This window comes from Myiozetetes cayanensis, unplaced genomic scaffold (genome assembly GCF_022539395.1).
Source record: "Myiozetetes cayanensis isolate MyiCay16 unplaced genomic scaffold, myiCay2020 scf31, whole genome shotgun sequence".
NCBI classification, from domain to species: Eukaryota; Metazoa; Chordata; class Aves; order Passeriformes; family Tyrannidae; genus Myiozetetes; species Myiozetetes cayanensis.
In genome coordinates this window covers 4,474,598-4,493,049 of record NW_026087533.1, presented here as the reverse complement: position 1 = coordinate 4,493,049, position 18,452 = coordinate 4,474,598, and the positions used below count along the sequence as shown (strand labels likewise).

Below are 18,452 nucleotides of genomic sequence, written 5' to 3'. Positions count from 1 at the left end.
TCCAGCAATGCCACAGAAGAAATAACATGGGGTTAGCTCATGTTAAGCTGTCAGAGCAAAGGAACCTCATTTTTAACTATCTTCAGCAGGAGTTTAACCCAAGCGATTCCCTTTCCATTGCTGCCTCTCTGAGGGGCCCCTTTTTTTGTATAAAAAGGTACTGAAAGTTGGAAGAATCTTTGTGCTGAGCTTCACAGGGCCAAGTTGTGCTTTTCAGCATGAGGGACAAGCACCAGCCACCAGCCAGAGCTCCTCGTAGGAGTTTTCAGGCTGGGGCACTTCTTCCCCCTCCCCTCTCTCTGCTGTCAGCTCAGGTTTCTCAAAGCTTGCACTAATATTAAATTTTAATGACTGGAATCAAATGAGCTACAGTTGAGATGTTACTAAACATAACAGCTTTGTTGATTCAGTTTAGCAAACAGCAGAATTCCCCAGGGAAGTGATTCCCCAGGCATGGATGAGAAGGGCGGGGGGGTCACATGAAGAACCAGGGGGTTTCTTCATCACATGGTCTCTGGTGTAAGCAACCCCTGAGCTGGAAAACCCTGAGTTAGAACCCCTTCCTCCCAAAAATTGTGATACTAATGGGATAAAGCTTGGTCTGCTCAGTGCAAGTGGTTCATCCTCCTTTACACACTGAAGAAGCAGAGGTGAGGTTTGCTGGTTTGGAGTTATGGTGCCAGAAAGCCCCAGGCGTGGGCTTGTCCTGTCTGGCCAAAGAGCATCCATCAGCCTGGGCCCACGGAGCTGGTGGAATCAAATTCTTGGGTGTTTTGGGGAACACATCTGTGCTGGGCTAGCTTGGCCTCCTGGCTAAGCGAGCTCAAGCCTGGGCTTTGTTTATCTTTTACGCAGTGGATTTTGAACTTGGCGTTCAAAGCCTGGCTGGTGCTTGGTGTTGGCAACTCTGAGCTGGGACCTTCTTTGATTCACCATGTTGTTTTTGGACAAACTCTTAACGTTGCCACATTTCACCTACAAAGCAGAGAGTAACACTCAGTCCTGGGTCAAAGGCGCTGGCAGAGATTTTGGGGCTCGCTGCAGTGGAGAGCAATGCTTGGGAGTGAAGGATGCTGTTCCCTCCCCTTTCACAGAACCATGGAATGGTTTAGGTGGGAAGAGGCCCTAAGGATCATCTAGTTCCTAACCCCCTGCCACAGGCAGGAGTACCTTCCACTAGCCCAGGTTGCTCCAAGCCCTGTCCAACCTGGCCTTGGACACTTCCAGGGGTGGGGCAGCCACAGCTTCTCTGGGCAGTCGTGCCAGAGAAGAATCTCAGTTGGATCATGCCAGAATGGTTTGCTGTGCTGGGAACACCTTGTCCCTGTGAGGAAGATGAGAGCAGGATCAGCTCAGCCTGCATTCCTTCCGAGTTGCACTCAACAACCAGAAGGGATTTCTGCAAGAGCCCGGAGAACTTGACCCAAAACGTAACCCAAGGGAAAGCGTCAAACTTGACGCAACCCAACGGTCACCGCCGCGTTCCCGACGGGCTCAGGGGCAGTTGGTGGTGTGTCTGTGTGTGGCTGGGCCTCCATGGATTTGTTGTCCCCCTCCTGATGCTGCCCCGGCCCCACAGCTGCGCTTGGCCCGCGGCTGCTGCGGGCGTTGGGGCACGGCGGAGGAATGCGGCGAGCTGAGACCTGCCGCAGCTGGCACAGCCGGGACCTCTCCTCCCAGGGTTAATTAAACCCCACCCTGGCCCAGACAGAGAGGAGAGGGGGAGAGGAAGGGGGTCTGTCGCATCCGACCTTCCACGGGAGGTGCCTTTGCCGAGGCAGGTTGAGCGGAGCGGAGGGATGACGTGGGATTTCAGGCCTCCTGCCTTTCCTCCTGGTGTGGGGATTTTTGGGGAGGTTTATTTGAGACTGGAGTTGCTCAGTGCAGTGAACTTGCCAGTAAAGGTTTAGTGCTGGATGGTGGAGGGAGGGAGGGAGAATCCCTAGACAGCAATAACTGAAGCTGCACTCCCTTTTTATTTTAGAGCAGGTCAGGTCGTCCATGGCCCGCACAGCCCTTGCTGCTTCCAGCACCCTCTTTGTCTGCTGGAATAAAAAAAAATTCAGGAAAGGAATCCCGGGGTGGGGGGCGTGATGCAGTGAGTGAAGCCTTAACCAGCATTACTCATCTTGCCATTCCGATGCCGCCGTCTGACCCTGCTCCGGGTCCTCCCCACTTCATCCTAAGTGGAAGCAGCCGTTGGCCTGTGCTCGCTGTGAGCCCACGCACGCTCCCGTGCCCTCCTCCTGCCCCCCTTCCCGGCTGGAGGATGTCAGCTTTCCTCAGCACTCTATTTATGACTCTGTTCCCCCAACCTTTCCAACAGGGAGCTGACTCAGTGGTGCTGTTGAAAATACCACTGGTGCCCATAACTGCTGCCCCGTGTCCCTGGGTTTCTCCCGGATGCTGCTGCCTGAGGCTGCTGCTTCTTTGGGCAGAGGAGAACCAGCATCCCACCTTGGGATCGCAGGGCTAAACCAAAGAGCAGGAATGAATCAGTCTGCTGATGACACAGGGTATTTACACCCGAATCAAAGCCTTAATTTCTGGGGACAGCACGTTTTTTGGGCACTCCACACCCCGTCATAGAGCGAAGACCCCATAGCTGGGGGTGCATCGCCAGCAGGTGGGAGAGCAGAGCTGGGTTTCTGGGGTGGGATGGGGCAGGGAAGGGACACTCTGCCACTTGCTGTGCCCCAGGCTGGCTGAGGGTATTTTTAACCCTTCTGTGCCCCCGGAGGAATGCGTGCGGCTCCCGACAGTCGTCCAGTTGGGAGCAGCTGGGTGGGACTGGGCTGGGAACAGGGACCGGCTGCACGACGGTGTCTTCTCGTTGAACGCTTTCCAGACCTACTTAAAGTATCTCTGGCTTGTATTTTCAGCATCAGCAGCACACGCAGAAATGCCTCCTCTCTGACAGCTGTTAAGCTGCCTTAAAGGCACCATCTCCCCTCGCTGGCGAGGAGGATGAGAAATGGGGGGTGATAAGCTGTGCTGGGTGACAGGGCTGTCACCGAGCCTGGCTGGGGCAAGTGGCCCAAGCTGCAGATCTTTGGTGGTGCTCGGTGCACTCCTAACCTGGTGATCTTGTGTTTGCACAAGAGGAATGTGGGAGCGAGTGGTCCCTGCAGCCTCCTTATTCCTTGGAAAATAAATTTTAGCGCAGAGGGAAGAGCAAACGTGCCCCTGGAGCTCATTGTTCCCAAAGGGAACGTTGCCGGTGTGCTGGTTCATCAGCAAGCCTCGGGTGGGTTTGACCTTGACGTGTCATCAGGCCCTTCCCTGATCCTGAGCGAGCCGAGAACAAGAGCGAATAAAGCCAAGAGTTGCTGAGATCGACCAAATCATAGCGAGGCTTTTTTTTTTTTCACCCCCTCCTTTTCTTTTCTTGACCGTGAAACAGTCAGGCTGTGATCAAATGGTGCCTTTCAGGAGCCACCTTGGGTCACTGCTCCAAAGCCACCCACTTGCAGATGCTTTGGTGACCCTGCCAGGTCCCAGCTGAGGGAGATGGCCGGAGGAATGTCCGCTCTCCGGAGCACTCGTTAGCTGGTGGTGATGACACTTCACAGTGTTTCCAGGAGACACTAAAAATACCAGCTTTGCATAAGACCGGGAGAGCTGAGGATCCGAGGGAGGAGAGGATGGGAAGCTTTTTGTCTGCAAGGGCTGAGCAGAGGAGGGAGAGGAGCCCGGTCCCGGCAGCACATGGCCATGGAGGGGGCATCCATAGGGAAGTGTGTGGTTGAGTGAACACAGGACATTCCCATCACCCACAGCATCCAAGCCAGTTGCCCTTCTCCAGCAGGGAAGGGAGGGACTGTGGCCACTGGGTCTGGAGCAAATGGGGACTTCTGGAGGAAAGGGCTCAGGGTTGGATTAGTCACTGCAGCCTTTCAAGAACAATTGCCAATTCTCCTGCCTAAGGAGTGGTTTAAATGTCTCCCATCCAGAGGATTCTCTGGATGATAACACACTTACCTCACTTCCTAAAGAGCCTTATGAGCAGTTTATTAATCACCCCATCCCTCAGCTCTCCGTGTTGTCCCCCTTTCCTCTGAGGAGCAGATTCTGCTGTTCTCCATGTCCCTGGGTGGGCAGTGGGGTGGCAGCACCCACCACCCTGCCTGTGGGTGCTGGGTCACTGGGAGCACAGGGTGGGATGCCTGGGTATCCCAGGATGCTTCATCCACCCTCATGCAGGACCGGAGCAAAGCCTGGCAGCAGAATTTGCAGGAAAACTGGGCAGCTGAGGACAAAAACGGGCATTTTGACAGGTTTCACCTCCTGGCCATAAAGACCCTGCCACGTGGCTCTGCTCTCCTCTCACAGCCCCACCTCAGGTTGCTGTCAGGCACCTGTTGGGGTGCTCTGTGCCTGAAGATGGGGTTCCATGGGAGCGCTGAGTGCCACGTGTAGGGCTGTGCCTGAGCACTGCTGTAACACGTGGGCTCCAGGCTTCATTCGGGAGAATTATTTATACCAACATCTACATGAGCTGCCTTGCAGGGAAGGCGCTGCGGTGCAGCTCCTGCACCCTTGCAGAAACAAAGTGAATTTAAAACCACGGCGTACATCCAACCTGCAGAAGGGTTTCCCCGTGGGTCTGGGTTATAACCTCTTTCTGAAGCTTTTCCAGTGGAGGTGCAGACCCCCATGGAGCCAGCTGAGGTTTCCTCCCACAGCCCCGCGGAGGAGAGTCCCGAATTAACAGGCTCCAGGTTCCAAATGGCTGATTTAAAGATGTGCTGGCTCCCTGCATCCTGAGCAGCTGTAGCCTTTGAAAAGGGATTGAGTAGTGGCAGAGCCCTAATGTGAAATTGGTTTGAAGTCAGCTGTAAGCCAAGGGAATAAGGGAGCACCCAGCGTGGCACGGCGGGATGGGATTAGCCAAGGTGCTCCTTCCTGGGTCAGGCTGGGAGCTCAGGGCTTGCCCACACAGCACCCAAACAGCAATCAGGGGAAAAGGAGCAAGTTTAGGAGGAGAGCAACACAGAGAGAAAGGAAACCCTCTGACCTTCCGATAAACACAGCAAAGGCTTTGAAAACGTGAATCCTCTGGTAAAAATCCCAGCGAAACCTAAACTGCGGTTTCTAAGGGAGATTTTAGGGGCGTGTGATTTGGCTTTGTGCTTTTATTGCAGCATCTGAGGGAGGCTGAAATGTGCTCTGAGTCCCTCCGCTGGGCTGGAGGCATTTGGGTTCATCCACTCTGCCTTGATGGGACATCCAGTGTCCCAACCCAGTGGTCCCTCTGGTCACCACCAGCTCGGTGACACTCATGGAGTCAGACATGGGGGACAGGTTGCCCAGAGAAGCTGTGGCCTGGAAGTGTTCCAGGCCAGGTTGGACAGAGCTTGGAGCTCTGTCCCTGCCCATGGCAGTGTTAGGAACAAGATGAGCTGTAAGGTCCCTTCCAACCCAAACTATTCTGTCGCTCTGTGGCGTGGTCAGCATGACCTGTAGGCACAAAGCTCATGGTGCCAAGGCAGGAGTTGTCCTGCATCCACCCTCATCCAGGCTGGCAAGCAGGTGCTGCAATCCCAGGGCAGGAGGGCACCGAGGTGAAGATTAAAGAAGCTTTGATGGTTGTGCTCTGGTCTTGTTAACGGCGCGTCTATCAGAGACCTCGAGCTGCCTCTACTCTCTCTTGCTCGTCCCTCGCTTCCAGCTGCTGAGATGCATTAAAAGGAAGCTAAAAATATATTGGTTTCCAAATACTGCTTTGCCATGTAAACAGTGGTGGCAGCGGCGCAGGATGGAGCGCAGCCGTAAACAGGGTGACATCACCCCGTGACAGGGACGGCACGCGCCGGGGCTGGTGGCCTTATGAGGAAAGCTTGAAACCAGCAGGTTCAGGAGGCAGATGGGGATGCTGCTGCTTGGAGAAAGTCTTGGAAAAACGCTGTGTGGGTTTTAGCTGAGGGTGTGCAAAAGCCAGATGGGGGTCTTGGTGGTCCATTCTGCCCATCGCTGCCGTGGTGGGCACTTGGAGACACCCAAGAGGACAGAAGTTCAGACAGGACCTTTCCATCCATCCTCTGCGCCGACACAAAGCTCAAGCAAAGCCCTGACCTTGCAATTCCCAGCACCATTTGGCTTCTGTCCCCATCGCTGGGGTGGCACTTGCGGGCTTAAAGCCATGATTTGGGGAACCTGCAAGAGCTCCGGCTGGGATATTCGGGCCAGGCACAGCAGGTTTTTAATTGGCTTTCGTCCTTGCCCAATATCTCCCTAATGGTTTTAGAAATGGGGGGGATGTGTTGGAGGAAGACTTGGCTTGCTCCTGGCACGTGACTCGGTGAGGAAATGGGAAAAGAATTTCTGGCTGTGAAAAGGCAGCTCCACGTCGAGATCGTTCCTTCTTCGCAGTGGAACAAAAAGCCTCCTCGCCCCAGCCCGGATGCCTGGGATTCCTCACGGAGGGGCCCCGGAGCGGTAACGGTCCTGCTCCGCCAGCTCCCGGCCAAGGTGGTAGCAGGGGAGCCGGGGGTGGCGTTGCCGGAGCGCTGGCACAACCCCGTCATCCTCTTGTTGTTTCAGCTGTGCTGGATTAATAACAGGGACCGGGAGCTGGAGTGTCCCCCGCCAAGGAGAAAAATCTGGGCTTTGGGACACTCTGGCAGTGTTGGCAGATGGGGCTGGAGGAGGCTGCAGGGCCAGCCCTGACCGCGTGTCTGTCTGTGCATCCAGGAGGGCTCAGTGGGACGTGGAGAGGACATGCTCTGGATGGGCAAAGGGGCTCCCTGGAGCCTGCTTGGACTCTCCTCACATATCTCTGCTCCCTCCCCACTTCCCTCTCTTTTCCTTGGTTATATTTGAAGATGGAGAAAAGGGGTTCCAGGGGTGTCCCGGTGTGCAAACATTCCCAATGAGCACTTTGGGCTGTTTGATGGGCATTTCTCCCTGAGCCCTCCCCTTCCACAAAACATCGGTTTCCATCTCTCTGAAAGCGAAATATCCCTTTGGGAATGTGGTGCTGGAGCTGCTGCATGTGCAGTTGGTGCTGGGACATGCAGATGAAGGGTCCAAGGGCTTGTGGTGGGGAAGCCAGACTCCCACTGCATCCATGCTGTAACCTTGGCCAAGCCTAGGGGTTTCTGAGATGGCAGGCACCTGCAATGTATCCAAAAAAATCAGGATTTTGAGTCCTTTGGCTTCAGCCTTCGTCTGTTAACGTGGCCATGGCTCACCATGGCTGGGTGGGAAGGTTTTGGTGAAGCTATGGCACAACAAAGCGCAGACTGAAGTCCCATTCTCCTGGTTTTGGCACTTTTGGGGTGCATGCTGCACGTTTTTCTGAGTTAAACACCTTGTATTTTTATCCCGATGCCATAATTCATCCCAAAGTAGAAGGCCGGGTGGCTGGTGGGGCGGGTTGTTGCCTGGAGATGCGTGGAGGCTGTTCCCAACCCTCCTGTTTTCTCTCCCAAGTCTGTGACTTCCCTCAGCATCACTTCGCAGTGGTGATTCACACGCCCGGGCTGCCTCCCTCTCTGCTCTCAATGTTCCCTGAGTCTTAAACCCAAGGGTTTTGGGGGAGGAAAAGAGGGTGACACAACTCGGGTCTGTCAGAACTCTAGGTCAGCAGGATGCTGACCTAGACCCGAGGCTATAAAAATTAGGATTTTTAGGAAAAGAGCCTGCAGTGGGTGATGGGCAACTTGACTGTGGCAAGTTGCGGTTGGGTTTTTGGCAGAGCGATGGGGAAGGCAAAAATGGTACTTTGGGGGTGTTTGGGGTTTAATGATTTAACAGCTCGGTTCTTTGTGCGAGGGTGGGTGTGAGAGGCAAGGGGAGCCGGCGGAGGGGGTCTCAGCCCCTCACCCAGCGCCGGCTCGGGGACAAAGGGCTGGGGGAGCGGGGCCGGTGGCGGGGGGAGCCGGAGCCGGAGCCGCCGCCGAGCCAGGGCGTTGCTGCTCTTTGTCGGGGGCTGCCGCCTCCCCCCGGAGGAGGGGCCATCCCCGGCGGGGCGGGCGGGGACCACCCCCGCGCTGCCACCGAGCATCCCCCCCGCCACCCCCAGCCGGGTCGCCCTCCGGTCCCCCCTTCCCGGGGCCGCTGGGGGGGTCGGTGCGGGAGGCACCGCGGCGCCCGGGAAGGGGGCGGCCCCGGCGCTGCCGCCCCGCCCCGCGGAGCCGCCCCCCGCCCGCCCCGCGTCCCCGCCCTCCCGCCGGGGCTGGAGCTCCCGCGGGAGCCGGTGCTGGCGGCGGCGGCGGGGCCGGGGCGTGCGGCGGCCTGCGCGGCTCGGCCTTTTGTTCCGCCGGCGGGAAGGAGAGCGGGCGGCGGCGGCCGGGAGCAGGAGGAGGAAGAAGAAGAGGAGGAGGAGGAGGAGGAGGAGGAAGGCAGCGGCCATGCATCCCGCCGCGCCGGCCGGGGAGCTGCCCGCGGGGGCGGCGCGGAGCCCCCGCCCCCGGCCCGGCCGCTGAGCCGCGCACAAAAGGGGGCAGAGCGGCGGGGAAGGGAAGAGGAGGGCGGCCCCGGTGTGTGTGTGCGTGTGTGACCCCCTACCACCACCCCAACCCATCCCCGGTCCGCCCGCGCGTCGCCGCGGGGACCGGCCCCGCGCCCGCCCTGCAGCCCCCCGCCCCGCCATGGCCGGGCCGCCCGGTGGCGCGGAGCCGCCGCAGCCCGACACTGGCCGCCGGGAAAGTTAGTGCGAGCGGGGCCGGGAGGAGGAGGAGGAGGAAGAAGAAGAAGCAGCAGCAGCGGCAACAGCCGCCTCCAGCCCCGGCTGCTCCGCGTCCCCCCCGCCGGCTCCCGGAGGCAACTCAGGGGATTCCATCCCGCTCCGTCCCTTTGCCATTTTTGGATGCGTTTTATAGCCAATTTTTTTTTTTTCCTGGGGAGAAAGCGGAAAAAAAAAAGCGAAGAACCCAGCAGCCTTGCTGCACCGCCGGACTCCGCGGCGTGCCGCCGCCGCCGCGCACCCACCGGCTGGATTTTGGAGGGGTTCCGCGACTCCCGGCGGCACCGGGCGAGGGGACGGGGAACAACAATGCCATCATGTTTTTGAGACAGGAAACCTCCGAGTTTGCCCTGAATGAAGAACTTCCTGTGTTTAAACTTGTACGAATATCCGCTGACAAGCTCAGTTCAAATGAAAACACGAGAGTCGGGGGGAGAGGCTAATTCGGACCAGCTGGACTCCCACGGCACTTGGAGCTGGGCAGAAAACGCGAGGAGCCGCTCGGTGCTGCCAGCCCTGAGCGGCCGGGACAAGCAGTGCCTTTGTTAGTAAAGAAGGACGGACAGGATAATTCAAGAGCTTCAAACTCTTCCGCTGTTTTTGTCGCTAAACCGTTTGGAATATTTTATCGAAGCCGTTGGGTTTGGATGATCTGCTGATGGATGGGGTTTTTTTTAGGCAGGTTGGGGAATGAGATGGGTTGTTTCACCGCTCGGGACTGTCGGTCGGGCTGCTGAGCCAGCACGGTGCTGCCGGTGCACCATCCCATCCCATCCCCATAGGGTCGCTGCTTTGGGATCAGAGTCTGGCACGGTGGGTTTGGGACCTGCTGGCCATGTGATGCTTCCCGCCGTGGTGGGCGAAAGGTTGCCGGGGCGGTTCCGTCATCCATAAGGACGAGAGTATGGGCAAACCACTGAGCCGGCCAGACTGTTTACGGCAGAACCGCACTTGCCTGGGGAAGGGCGAGGATGAGGATGGTTATATAGAGGATTGCTACGTGCCCCAGAGATCGATATACGACACAATGAGAATTAACGAGCAAATCGATCAGGGATCGAAGCTCAACCAGCTTTCCAAGAGCACCCTTGGCAAGGGGGATGGCAGCACCATATCCAGCAACGGGACTCTGGGAGCTGCCAACGTCTTCGAGTCCAGGCCGCCAGAACCGAAAAAGTTGGATGAACGAGTCATCTTTGACGCGCTGAAGCTCAGCAGTGACGTCTCCAAGCCGGCGCCGGCTCCACCAAAGAGGCGACCAAACCCTGAGAGGAAGGAGAATGTCAACCGGCGGTCATGGAAGTCCTTCATGCCACCCAACTTCACCGAATTTGCAGAAAGGATGGGGGCTTCACTGAGCGAGGTGTCGGAAGCGGGCGCCTCCAACCCTTCCCTGCGGGATAAGCGGGATTCCAGTGCCATGCTCACCGAGCAGCCTGGCCAGCCCGACCATGGCGAGCCTATGTCCGAGTCTCTCACCTTGGAGCACGTCTCCAAGTCATCTGGCACGGCGGAGGCGCTGACGGCCAAGCAGTTCAGCGTGGATGGGTACGACGGTCCCCGGGATGAGCGCCAGGCCTTGCTGAACGCCGGTGACAGCCGCGTCAGGGACCTGGCCAGGGCTTGCCGGCTCCCCAGTGCCACTTGGCCGCGAGCCAGGAAGAATTTCATCAAGGGAAACTTCAACGATGGGCACCAGGAGACCCTGGAGCCCTCCGGGTCGGACTCTACAGTGGAGAACGTCAACCTCTCTCCGTGCCTTAGTGAGGAGCTGCTGGATACGGGACTGGATATTCTCATCACCTCCAATCTCAGGGAGAAAACGGAGTCTGAGCTGAGATTTGAGGAGGACGAGCGCTGGGTGATGATGGAGGAGTGGGAGGAGGCGACGCTGTCAGAGAGAGGAAAGGCTGTTCTGGTGGCAGAGGAGAAGAAGAGCTGTTGCTTGGCAGATATTTCTGAAGAAAGGGAGCAATCCGCTGCTCCGGCGGATGGCTCTGCCCCCAGCCCAGGGCCCTCCCAGTCCTGCTCTTGCCCAGGGGGTGCCGGCAGCCCCCTCACCAGCAGCACAGGCTGCACCGAGGACGCGGCGGTGCAGTGTGGAGTTGAGGACTTTGCTCCAGTTTTGGAGCGCTCAGCCAGCCCCACAGGCCCTGAGTTGTCCGACACGGACTCTGTGCAGATGTTCCTGGAGCTGGAAGAGCAGTGCCTGAATGAGGATGAGTGTGGTGGGGGTGTCAAGGGTTGCCTGGAGGTTCAGGTTTCCCCATGGACTCAGAGGGGCTGGACCCAGATTCGACCAAATTGGCCGGGTCGGAGGTCGAAGGGTGTCAGCATAGGGTCCCTTTGGACATCAGTGCTTCAGACTCTGCTGTTGTGTCTGATCTGGAGGACTTTGATGTCACCTGCAGCTCGCAGATGCTGAGCACTCTGGAGCCATTGACAGAGCCCTTCTCAGAAAGGGACACCTTGGCTGTCACCCCAACGGACTCGGACGGAGGGGCCTCCCCCAGCCCCGTGGCCACCACAGGGCCAGGATCCCTACTAGAGTGCTCCTCAGTGCTGGTGGAGGAGGATGATCCTGACCCACTGGTGCACAGTTGCAGGGTGGTGGTGGCTGGTGGGATGCCATCTCCTGAGACAGGGGCACGTCCACCTTCGGGACTGGGGGGAACTGGTTACCCCAGCGCTCCATCGGGGTGGGGTGAAGATAACCAGGACTTGCTGGTGCCTGATGGGGAAGTGTCACAGCTTCCCAAGGAGACCTCTCCTGGCCAAGTGTCCCCCTGCCAGCCCCCAGCTCCTGACACAGCGGTGGAGGAGCTGGGGTCTCCCCCACAGCACAGCAAGGCTGGCATTGAGGGGATGGATCCATTCGGGACCCATCACCTTCTGCCTGAAAGGACAGAAGTTGCCAGCTGGGTTGCTGGCAGTGAACTGGTTTCTGAGGATGAAGCCACAAATTTGGGATCAGGGAGTGGAGCTGATGGCTGGACTCATCTGGCAGGGAGTGAGGGTGTTTGCTGTGGTTCTCTGCTGCCTTTCCACACTGGCTCTGCATCAGAGCCAGACTCTGAGGCTATGACAACGTTCCCAGTGCCTGTTGAGGACCTCCCATGGGAAATGGTTTCCCAGAGCCAGGGCATGGCTCTGGAAGGGGCTGCCTGCACTGAGGGGTCCCCCAGGGAGGTGTCTGTCACACATGGGGGGACACCAGCAGCCATCCTGCAGCCAGGAGACATGGACTTGCTGTTTGCCCCTGACTGGGGTCGTGCCGTAGGGCTGGGTGAGGGGGTTCCATGTGATGCCAGCCCAGCTGACCCTGAAGAGCTTCCTGGCACATCACCCATTGCAGGGCCCGCTATCCCATGGGATTTTGGGGAGCTTTCTGCTCCAGCCCACCGACTTTCACCAGGAGATGTGGCTGTCCCAGAGCCCCAGGCTCAGGAGACACCACCAGCCCCTGGGGATGCTACCATGGATGCCGAGGAACCTCCAGAAGCCACCACCACTGCCATGTCCTTGATGGTGGAGGAGCTTCTGGAAGCCCCACCACCCTTTGCTGATGTGCCTGTTGCCACCGTGCCACCACGAGCAGCTGATCCGCTCGTCTCTGGTGCTGGGGATCTTGGTGGTGACCCCGTGCCGTTGGTAGTGGCCTTGGGGGATACAGATGACTTTGCCATCATGGTTGTGCCACCCATCCTGGAGCACCTGCCCACCGAAGTGCTGGCCTTGGAGGACGACCCCATTGCAGGAGCACCCGCAGCTGAGGGGGCAGCTTGGGACGATGGTGCCTCCGTGCCACCAAGCATAGAGGATCCTCCCTTCGCCTTCCCACCCCTCCCAGAGGGATCCACCATCCCAGAGCTGCTGGGAGCACCCTCTGCTGCAGCACCCGCCGCACAAACCCTCCCTGGGGCCGCGCTGGGGGACATCTTCCATCCTCCCAGCTGTGGCGGTGCCACTGCCCTGTGCCCTGGCGAGGGAGAGGTGCCGACAGGCACAGAGGGACCCCTCGCTGCAGAAGGGCCTCCTGCTCTACCAGATGGATTCGTTCCAGATAACGAGGTATTTGTTGCTGGGGCGCTCGCAGCCGGGGCTTCAGGCGCAGAAACCGCTTTATTTCGCACCCGAGGGGTGGGTGGGAGATGGGAGCCCACTCGGTAACGCACGATCTGCGCCCTTCAGGCTTCAGAACAGTCTTCTCCCTCCTGAGATGGGCTTGAATTTGGCAGGCAAAAGGTTTTGGGGTGGGGGTGGGGGGGAATTGTGTGATTTTATAAGTAGGGTAGGCAAAAGACTCGCTGCTCGATGACCTCAACTATTGTCTTATACTTTTTTGGCTTAGTAAAGTACATTATGGTCGCTCAGATGGAAATCACAGACTTCAGAAAAACCTTGTCACCGACTCCAGGCAGGCAGTTCCCATCTTTGAAGCAGAAAATGTATCGGAAAAGAGAAACCTGTAAAACGAATTAAGTGCAAATAATTCCTGTCCTGTGCAGTCATCGCTGTCTATGGCTTTTCCAGCGAGCACCAAGGTGCTGGGGCTCGGCAGGCGCATGGGAAGGGGCTCACACTCTCCCTGGCGTTTGGGGGTTTGCATTACCGTGCCGTGCTCGTGGCTTTTGCCTGGAGAGACCTCGGTGGTGAAGTTCCCACAGCCGAGCGCTGATTTCCTGCCATCTGGAAAAGGAGAGATATCACTAAGGAGACATCAGAAGTTAGTCAGCGCCGAAAATCCCCATTCGGTCGCAATTACTCATCCTTTGGGCTGAACCACCCGTTTGAGAGACACACGTGGAGGGGCTTTGGAGAGGTGGTTTCACATGGGGGGTCCATGTGAGCACAGGCTGGGACACCCAGAGAGGGCCTTGGCGAGGGAAAAGCCGTTTGGTTCTGGGTGGTGTTGTCTGTTGCCTGAAATTCAGCGTGTCCTTGCTGGTGGGACCCTTATTTTAGGTTCAGCATCTCTGGTTGGTAACCCCATAAACCTTCCCCTTGCTCAGATGTTGTTGGTGAAGCCAGTTCTTCCCACCAGTGCTGGCAGCGCTGGGGTTAAGGGAGATGTGGGAAGCAGAAAGCAAGGGGATGCTTTGGGAAGCGTTTCTGGGAGTGAGGAGGAGGAGGAGGAGGAGGTGGAGGTGTGGTGGAAGCAGATGTCCTTCTGCTCTCCAAAATGTCTGTCCAGCCCTTCTCCAGGGCAGGACACCTCGCTCTGCTCCTTCTCCTGCCTGGCACAGGGTAGTCGTTAAATATTTGTTTCAGAGCTGAGTCACAGCGAGGTTAATGAACTAAATCACTGGAATCCTTTATGAGCAAAGGAAAACAAGGGTGTTGGACACGCTCACCCTCAGGCTGTTGGTGAGATTGTCTTTGTAGGGATCCTCATGGAGCACTGGGTTCTCAGGCTGGCTGATAGCTGTGTTGCAGGTACCCCTGGTTGGGTGTCCAGGCTTTCCACAGGGCTCCCTCCCTGCCAGGCTGCTTCAGAGCCCTGGAGTTTGTTTTGCAGCGTGCAGAGAGCTCGGACCAGCCCGGCATGCCAGGCTTATCAGCCTGATCCTTTTGTGGGTTTGGCTGTTCTAACCAGCAACTCCATATATAAACAGTAACAGGAGAACAGCCGGGGAATCGGTGCTTCCATGTCACCATTTATTTCTTATAACTGTGGAATAATTATCCATGAGCAGACAGCCCTGGACAGTGTCTGTCACCTCACCCTATGCTCATGTCCTGGAGGGACACCTCCCCACCCTCCAGTTGCTGAGCTCCACTGGGAAGAAACAGCTTTTTCTTTGGAAATGAGGCAAAGAAAGTCAAAGCAGCACCTCTTGCTCATGCTGGGAACTGTGTTAGGGGGTTTTGGAGGGGTTTGGTGTGTTTGGGGGTTTTGCCTGCCTTGTGTTTCTTTGGAGGCAAAGCGATGTCTCGGTGTGGAGAGCTGGGCCCTCCACGAGCTGCTGCTCCACTGGGGCAGATCTTGTATCCAAGTGGGGATTTTTTGTTGCCATCCATGTCCGTGCATTCTTGGGCACGAGGAGGAGGCACGCTTGGGAAAGCAGGCGGCTGGCTGCCATCCCCTCTGCTTTCCAAGGGGAAAATGTTGCGACAGGGCCAAGGGCTCCAATCCTGCCCAGCGCTGGGTGCGGGGTGACCTGTGCTCTGCATGGGCTCGTGGGCCCAGGGAGCAGAGTAAGCCAGGAAGGACTCTGCTCCCTCTTTTTGGGGCTTTGGGCTATTTGCTGTGGGGATACAGCAGGTTTGTCCCTTGGGACCAGGCTGTGCAGCTCTGGAGGGGGACCGTGCACAGGGCGCCTCGTGGTTCCAGCAGATCCCCAGCTCTGATAAAGAGCACTTATCTCCTCTGCAGAAGCAGGATTCTCCCTGCTGCCTCTCTCGACAATGGGGAGCTTCATTCGCTCTCCTCCCCCTTCCCTATCAAATCTTTTTTGGTTTAAAAAGCTTTTCCCCACAGGATTCCCAGGCAGGACCGTGCCAAATCCGTGGTAAACGACTCGCACATTAATTGCCTATTGCCTTTGTCTTTCGAAATACAGTGAGCTCCTCGCTGCCTGTAATTTCGTGGTTAACAAAACTCATATGATGTCAGGTCTCAGTTCTCAATAGCTTCGCTGTGAGAATTGCTTGGGGTTTTTCCCCAGGAGCGTTATTTCCCAATCTGATGTCTGGCTGCAGCCAGTGCTCTCATTCCTTCCCCAGTTTTCTCTCTCTGCCTCACTCCAGTGCTTGGAAAAATGGGATTTACCCATTTAAAAGCAGAGGTGAATGTGGATAGATCCCGAGCTGTGCTCCACACCAGCAGATTACTGTGACATTTGTGTTACTGGGTCAAGGCAAGGGAGGAGTTTGAAAAAACTTGCACAATTCTAATAAAATCAGTGCAAGTAGCTACTGCATCTTCACTGGAAAAGAGAGCCTGTTGTATCTATGGGGAGGGGCTGGAAGAGCAGCTCACAGCTTATAAATACCTTTTCTCTCCCACCCTTTCCACCCCCAGCTCTTCCAGAAGGAGCAGGTGGATCCTCTGCAGGTTAAACTACAGCAGGTCAATGGAGTTGGTCAAGGACTCATCCAAAGCGCCGGGAAAAACTGTGACGTCCAGGGGCTGGAGCATGACATGGAAGAGATCAACACCCGCTGGAACACCCTCAACAAGAAGGTGGGAGCGTGGGGAGGGGCTGTAACTGGTTTCTCTCAGTGCCATTGGGGTCTGGTAGAAAAAGGGTGTCATGGACAGGGAGCTGAGGCTCCAACATTGACATTTCCCCAGCCTGACCATGCAGTGGGGTTGTGTTTGGGGTGCAGGTGGCCCAGCGGGTCGCTCAGCTGCAAGAGGCCCTGTTGCACTGCGGGAAGTTTCAGGACGCCCTGGAGCCGCTGCTGAGCTGGCTGGCGGACACTGAGGAGCTCATCTCCAACCAGAAACCTCCCTCTGCAGAGTACAAGGTGGTGAAAGCCCAGATCCAGGAGCAGAAGGTGAGCGAGCACAGGGCGGTGGGTGGCTCAGTGAGAAGCGGGGGAGCTTGGGACAACCAGACAGTATTTTGGGGATCCAGCTGGGACATCCACAAACCTGCTTCTTTCGTGGTGGGTGCTGGTTGCCCACATCCCAGTGCAATGAACAGGCAGCTCGTTTGCCCACACTCAGTATCTCCATCCCCTAAATCACCGCGTCACTTCATTGTCCCGCTGCCTCTTGAAGCGTGCTGGTTTTGCTGGTCGGCCGTGTTTTTCCAGCCCTGGGTTTTGTTTGTGCCGGTAATTCTGCTGTGTCAGGAGCAAGCTGGTGGTGTAGGGACTGGTTTGGGTGTTTGGACAAAGTGAATGTTCAAAGTGTATGAGTGGGGCTGAGGAGGGTGGGTGTTTGCAGAGATAACAGCCCGGGCTGGCGCCTGCCCCTTGGAGCGGGCGGAGGGAAGGTCAAGTGTGGTCAGGGGGAAGTATTTTAGAAATGAATTCTTAAACCGACCTATTGAGATTGGAAAAGGAAATGTATTTCAAGTGGAAGTTAAAAACTTGTTAAGTTTGGTGGGGGTGGTGATGGGGAAGGCTTGGAAAGCTTTTCCAGCACAGAAGTGGTTTGAACAGTGTAAAAGAGGGAAGGGGAAAGGGGAAAGAAGAAACAAAAAGGAGAGGGGAAAGGAATGGTAAGAGGAAAAGGAGGGGAAGGGAATAGGAAAGGAACGGTGAAAGGAAAATGGAAATGAAAATGTGAAGGAAAGGGAATAGAATAGAATAAATAGAATGAAATTTCTCTTGGAAGGGACCTACAGTGATCAGCATGTCCAGCTGCCTGACCACTTCAGGGCTGACCAAAGTAAAGCATGCTATTGTTATAATGTAATATAATATAACTCTGTATGTTTTTTGGCTGGTTTTGATGGCAGAGCTGTTCCCCCTGGGCCGGGTCTGGTCTCAGCCCTGTGCTGATGGTGGTTCTGAGCCACAATTAGAGATCTGGCCTCTCCAAGGGCTGGAATTGTTTCTGCTGCCCCAGTGCAGTAACTTTCTTGATCTCTGTCTGTGATGCCAAAGCTGCTCCAGCGGCTCCTGGATGATCGCAAAGCCACTGTCGAGATGATCCAAGCGGAGGGCGACCGGATCGCGCAGTCGGCCGAGCCTGCGGATCGGGAGAAGATCGTGGGGCAGCTGGAGAGCCTGGCACGGCGCTGGGCAGGGCTGCTGGGCCGGGCAGCTGCCAGGTGAGAGGGACTGGGACCAGCTCATCCTGCGAGTCTCAGTGCCCCCAGGGGCATGGGGTTACAGCATTCGGGAAGCTGGCAGAGATTTCTGCGCAGGTACATCCTGGAAACCTGGAAACAGCTGGAAAACATGGGAAATCAAAGGCTGTTTGGGAGCTGAAGCTGATAACGGTGGTTTACAATGGCAGGGAAGAGCTCAGATTAAATAATTTCCCTGCAGGGGAGGGATGTTATTTTTATTCCTGTAAGCATTAGCATCCTGTTGACACCTTTCTGCTGCCAGAATCTTGTTTATGAGTTGCTTGTTGCTACCTAGGCTGATATCTGAGGCTATGAAGACACTTCTGAGGGCCAGATTTGTCCCTCTCAGTGCTTTTAATCACTGACAACAAGCTGGACTGTTCATCCAGAACTGTCCATCCAGAACTTGTACTGTTGCTGGGTTGTCTTTGACCAGAAGCTCAGCAGCCCTAAAGCACCAAGAGTCTGGCCTCAAGCTGAGCATGTCAAAGGATCTTCAAGATAGTGATAAGGATGGAAAAAAAGGGGTTGGAAATTTCAACCCCCTGCCATATGCTGGGACACCTTCCACTAGACCAGGTTGCTCCAAGCCCTTTCCAACCTGGCCTTTGAACACTTATTTCCTTCTTATTTTACTATTCCTTCTTGCAGGCAGAAGCAGCTGGAGGACATCTTGGTCCTGGCAAAGCAGTTCCACGAAACCACAGAGCCCGTGTCGGACTGGCTGTCGGTGACAGAGAAGAAACTGGCCAACTCTGAGCCCATTGGTACCCAAACTGCCAAAATCCAGCAGCAGATCAGCCGGCACAAGGTAGGACCTGTGCGTGAGTGGGATGGAGGTGTTCGGTGTCAGGTCCCTCTCTGGTGGTTGCTGCCACCACAGCGAGGGGGTTTTTGGCACAAACAAGTATTGGAAGAGTTTACCCAGGCTGTTTTATGTGTGGAGAAGGCTGCAAGCCCTGGCCCACCGGTGTGGGTGAACACTAAACCGATGTCTTTGCACCTCACAGCAA

The 18,452-nt window shown here is 56.5% G+C and overlaps 2 protein-coding genes across 2 annotated transcripts in view; both read left to right on the top strand.

Annotated features, from left to right (window-relative positions):
* Positions 1-18,452, top strand: part of LOC126645704 (microtubule-actin cross-linking factor 1-like) — a 97,778-nt gene that overhangs the window by 49,020 nt on the left and 30,306 nt on the right. The window contains 4 exon segments of the mRNA XM_050326418.1: positions 15,714-15,875; positions 16,022-16,192; positions 17,252-17,418; positions 18,091-18,250. Of these exon segments, the coding sequence (XP_050182375.1) occupies positions 15,714-15,875; positions 16,022-16,192; positions 17,252-17,418; positions 18,091-18,250 (660 nt within the window).
* On the top strand, positions 8,519-12,307 carry LOC126645708 (microtubule-actin cross-linking factor 1, isoforms 6/7-like). Its single transcript, XM_050326421.1, has one exon. It carries the CDS (start codon positions 9,594-9,596, stop codon positions 11,112-11,114), a length of 1,521 nt encoding a protein of 506 aa, XP_050182378.1. The 5' UTR covers positions 8,519-9,593; the 3' UTR covers positions 11,115-12,307.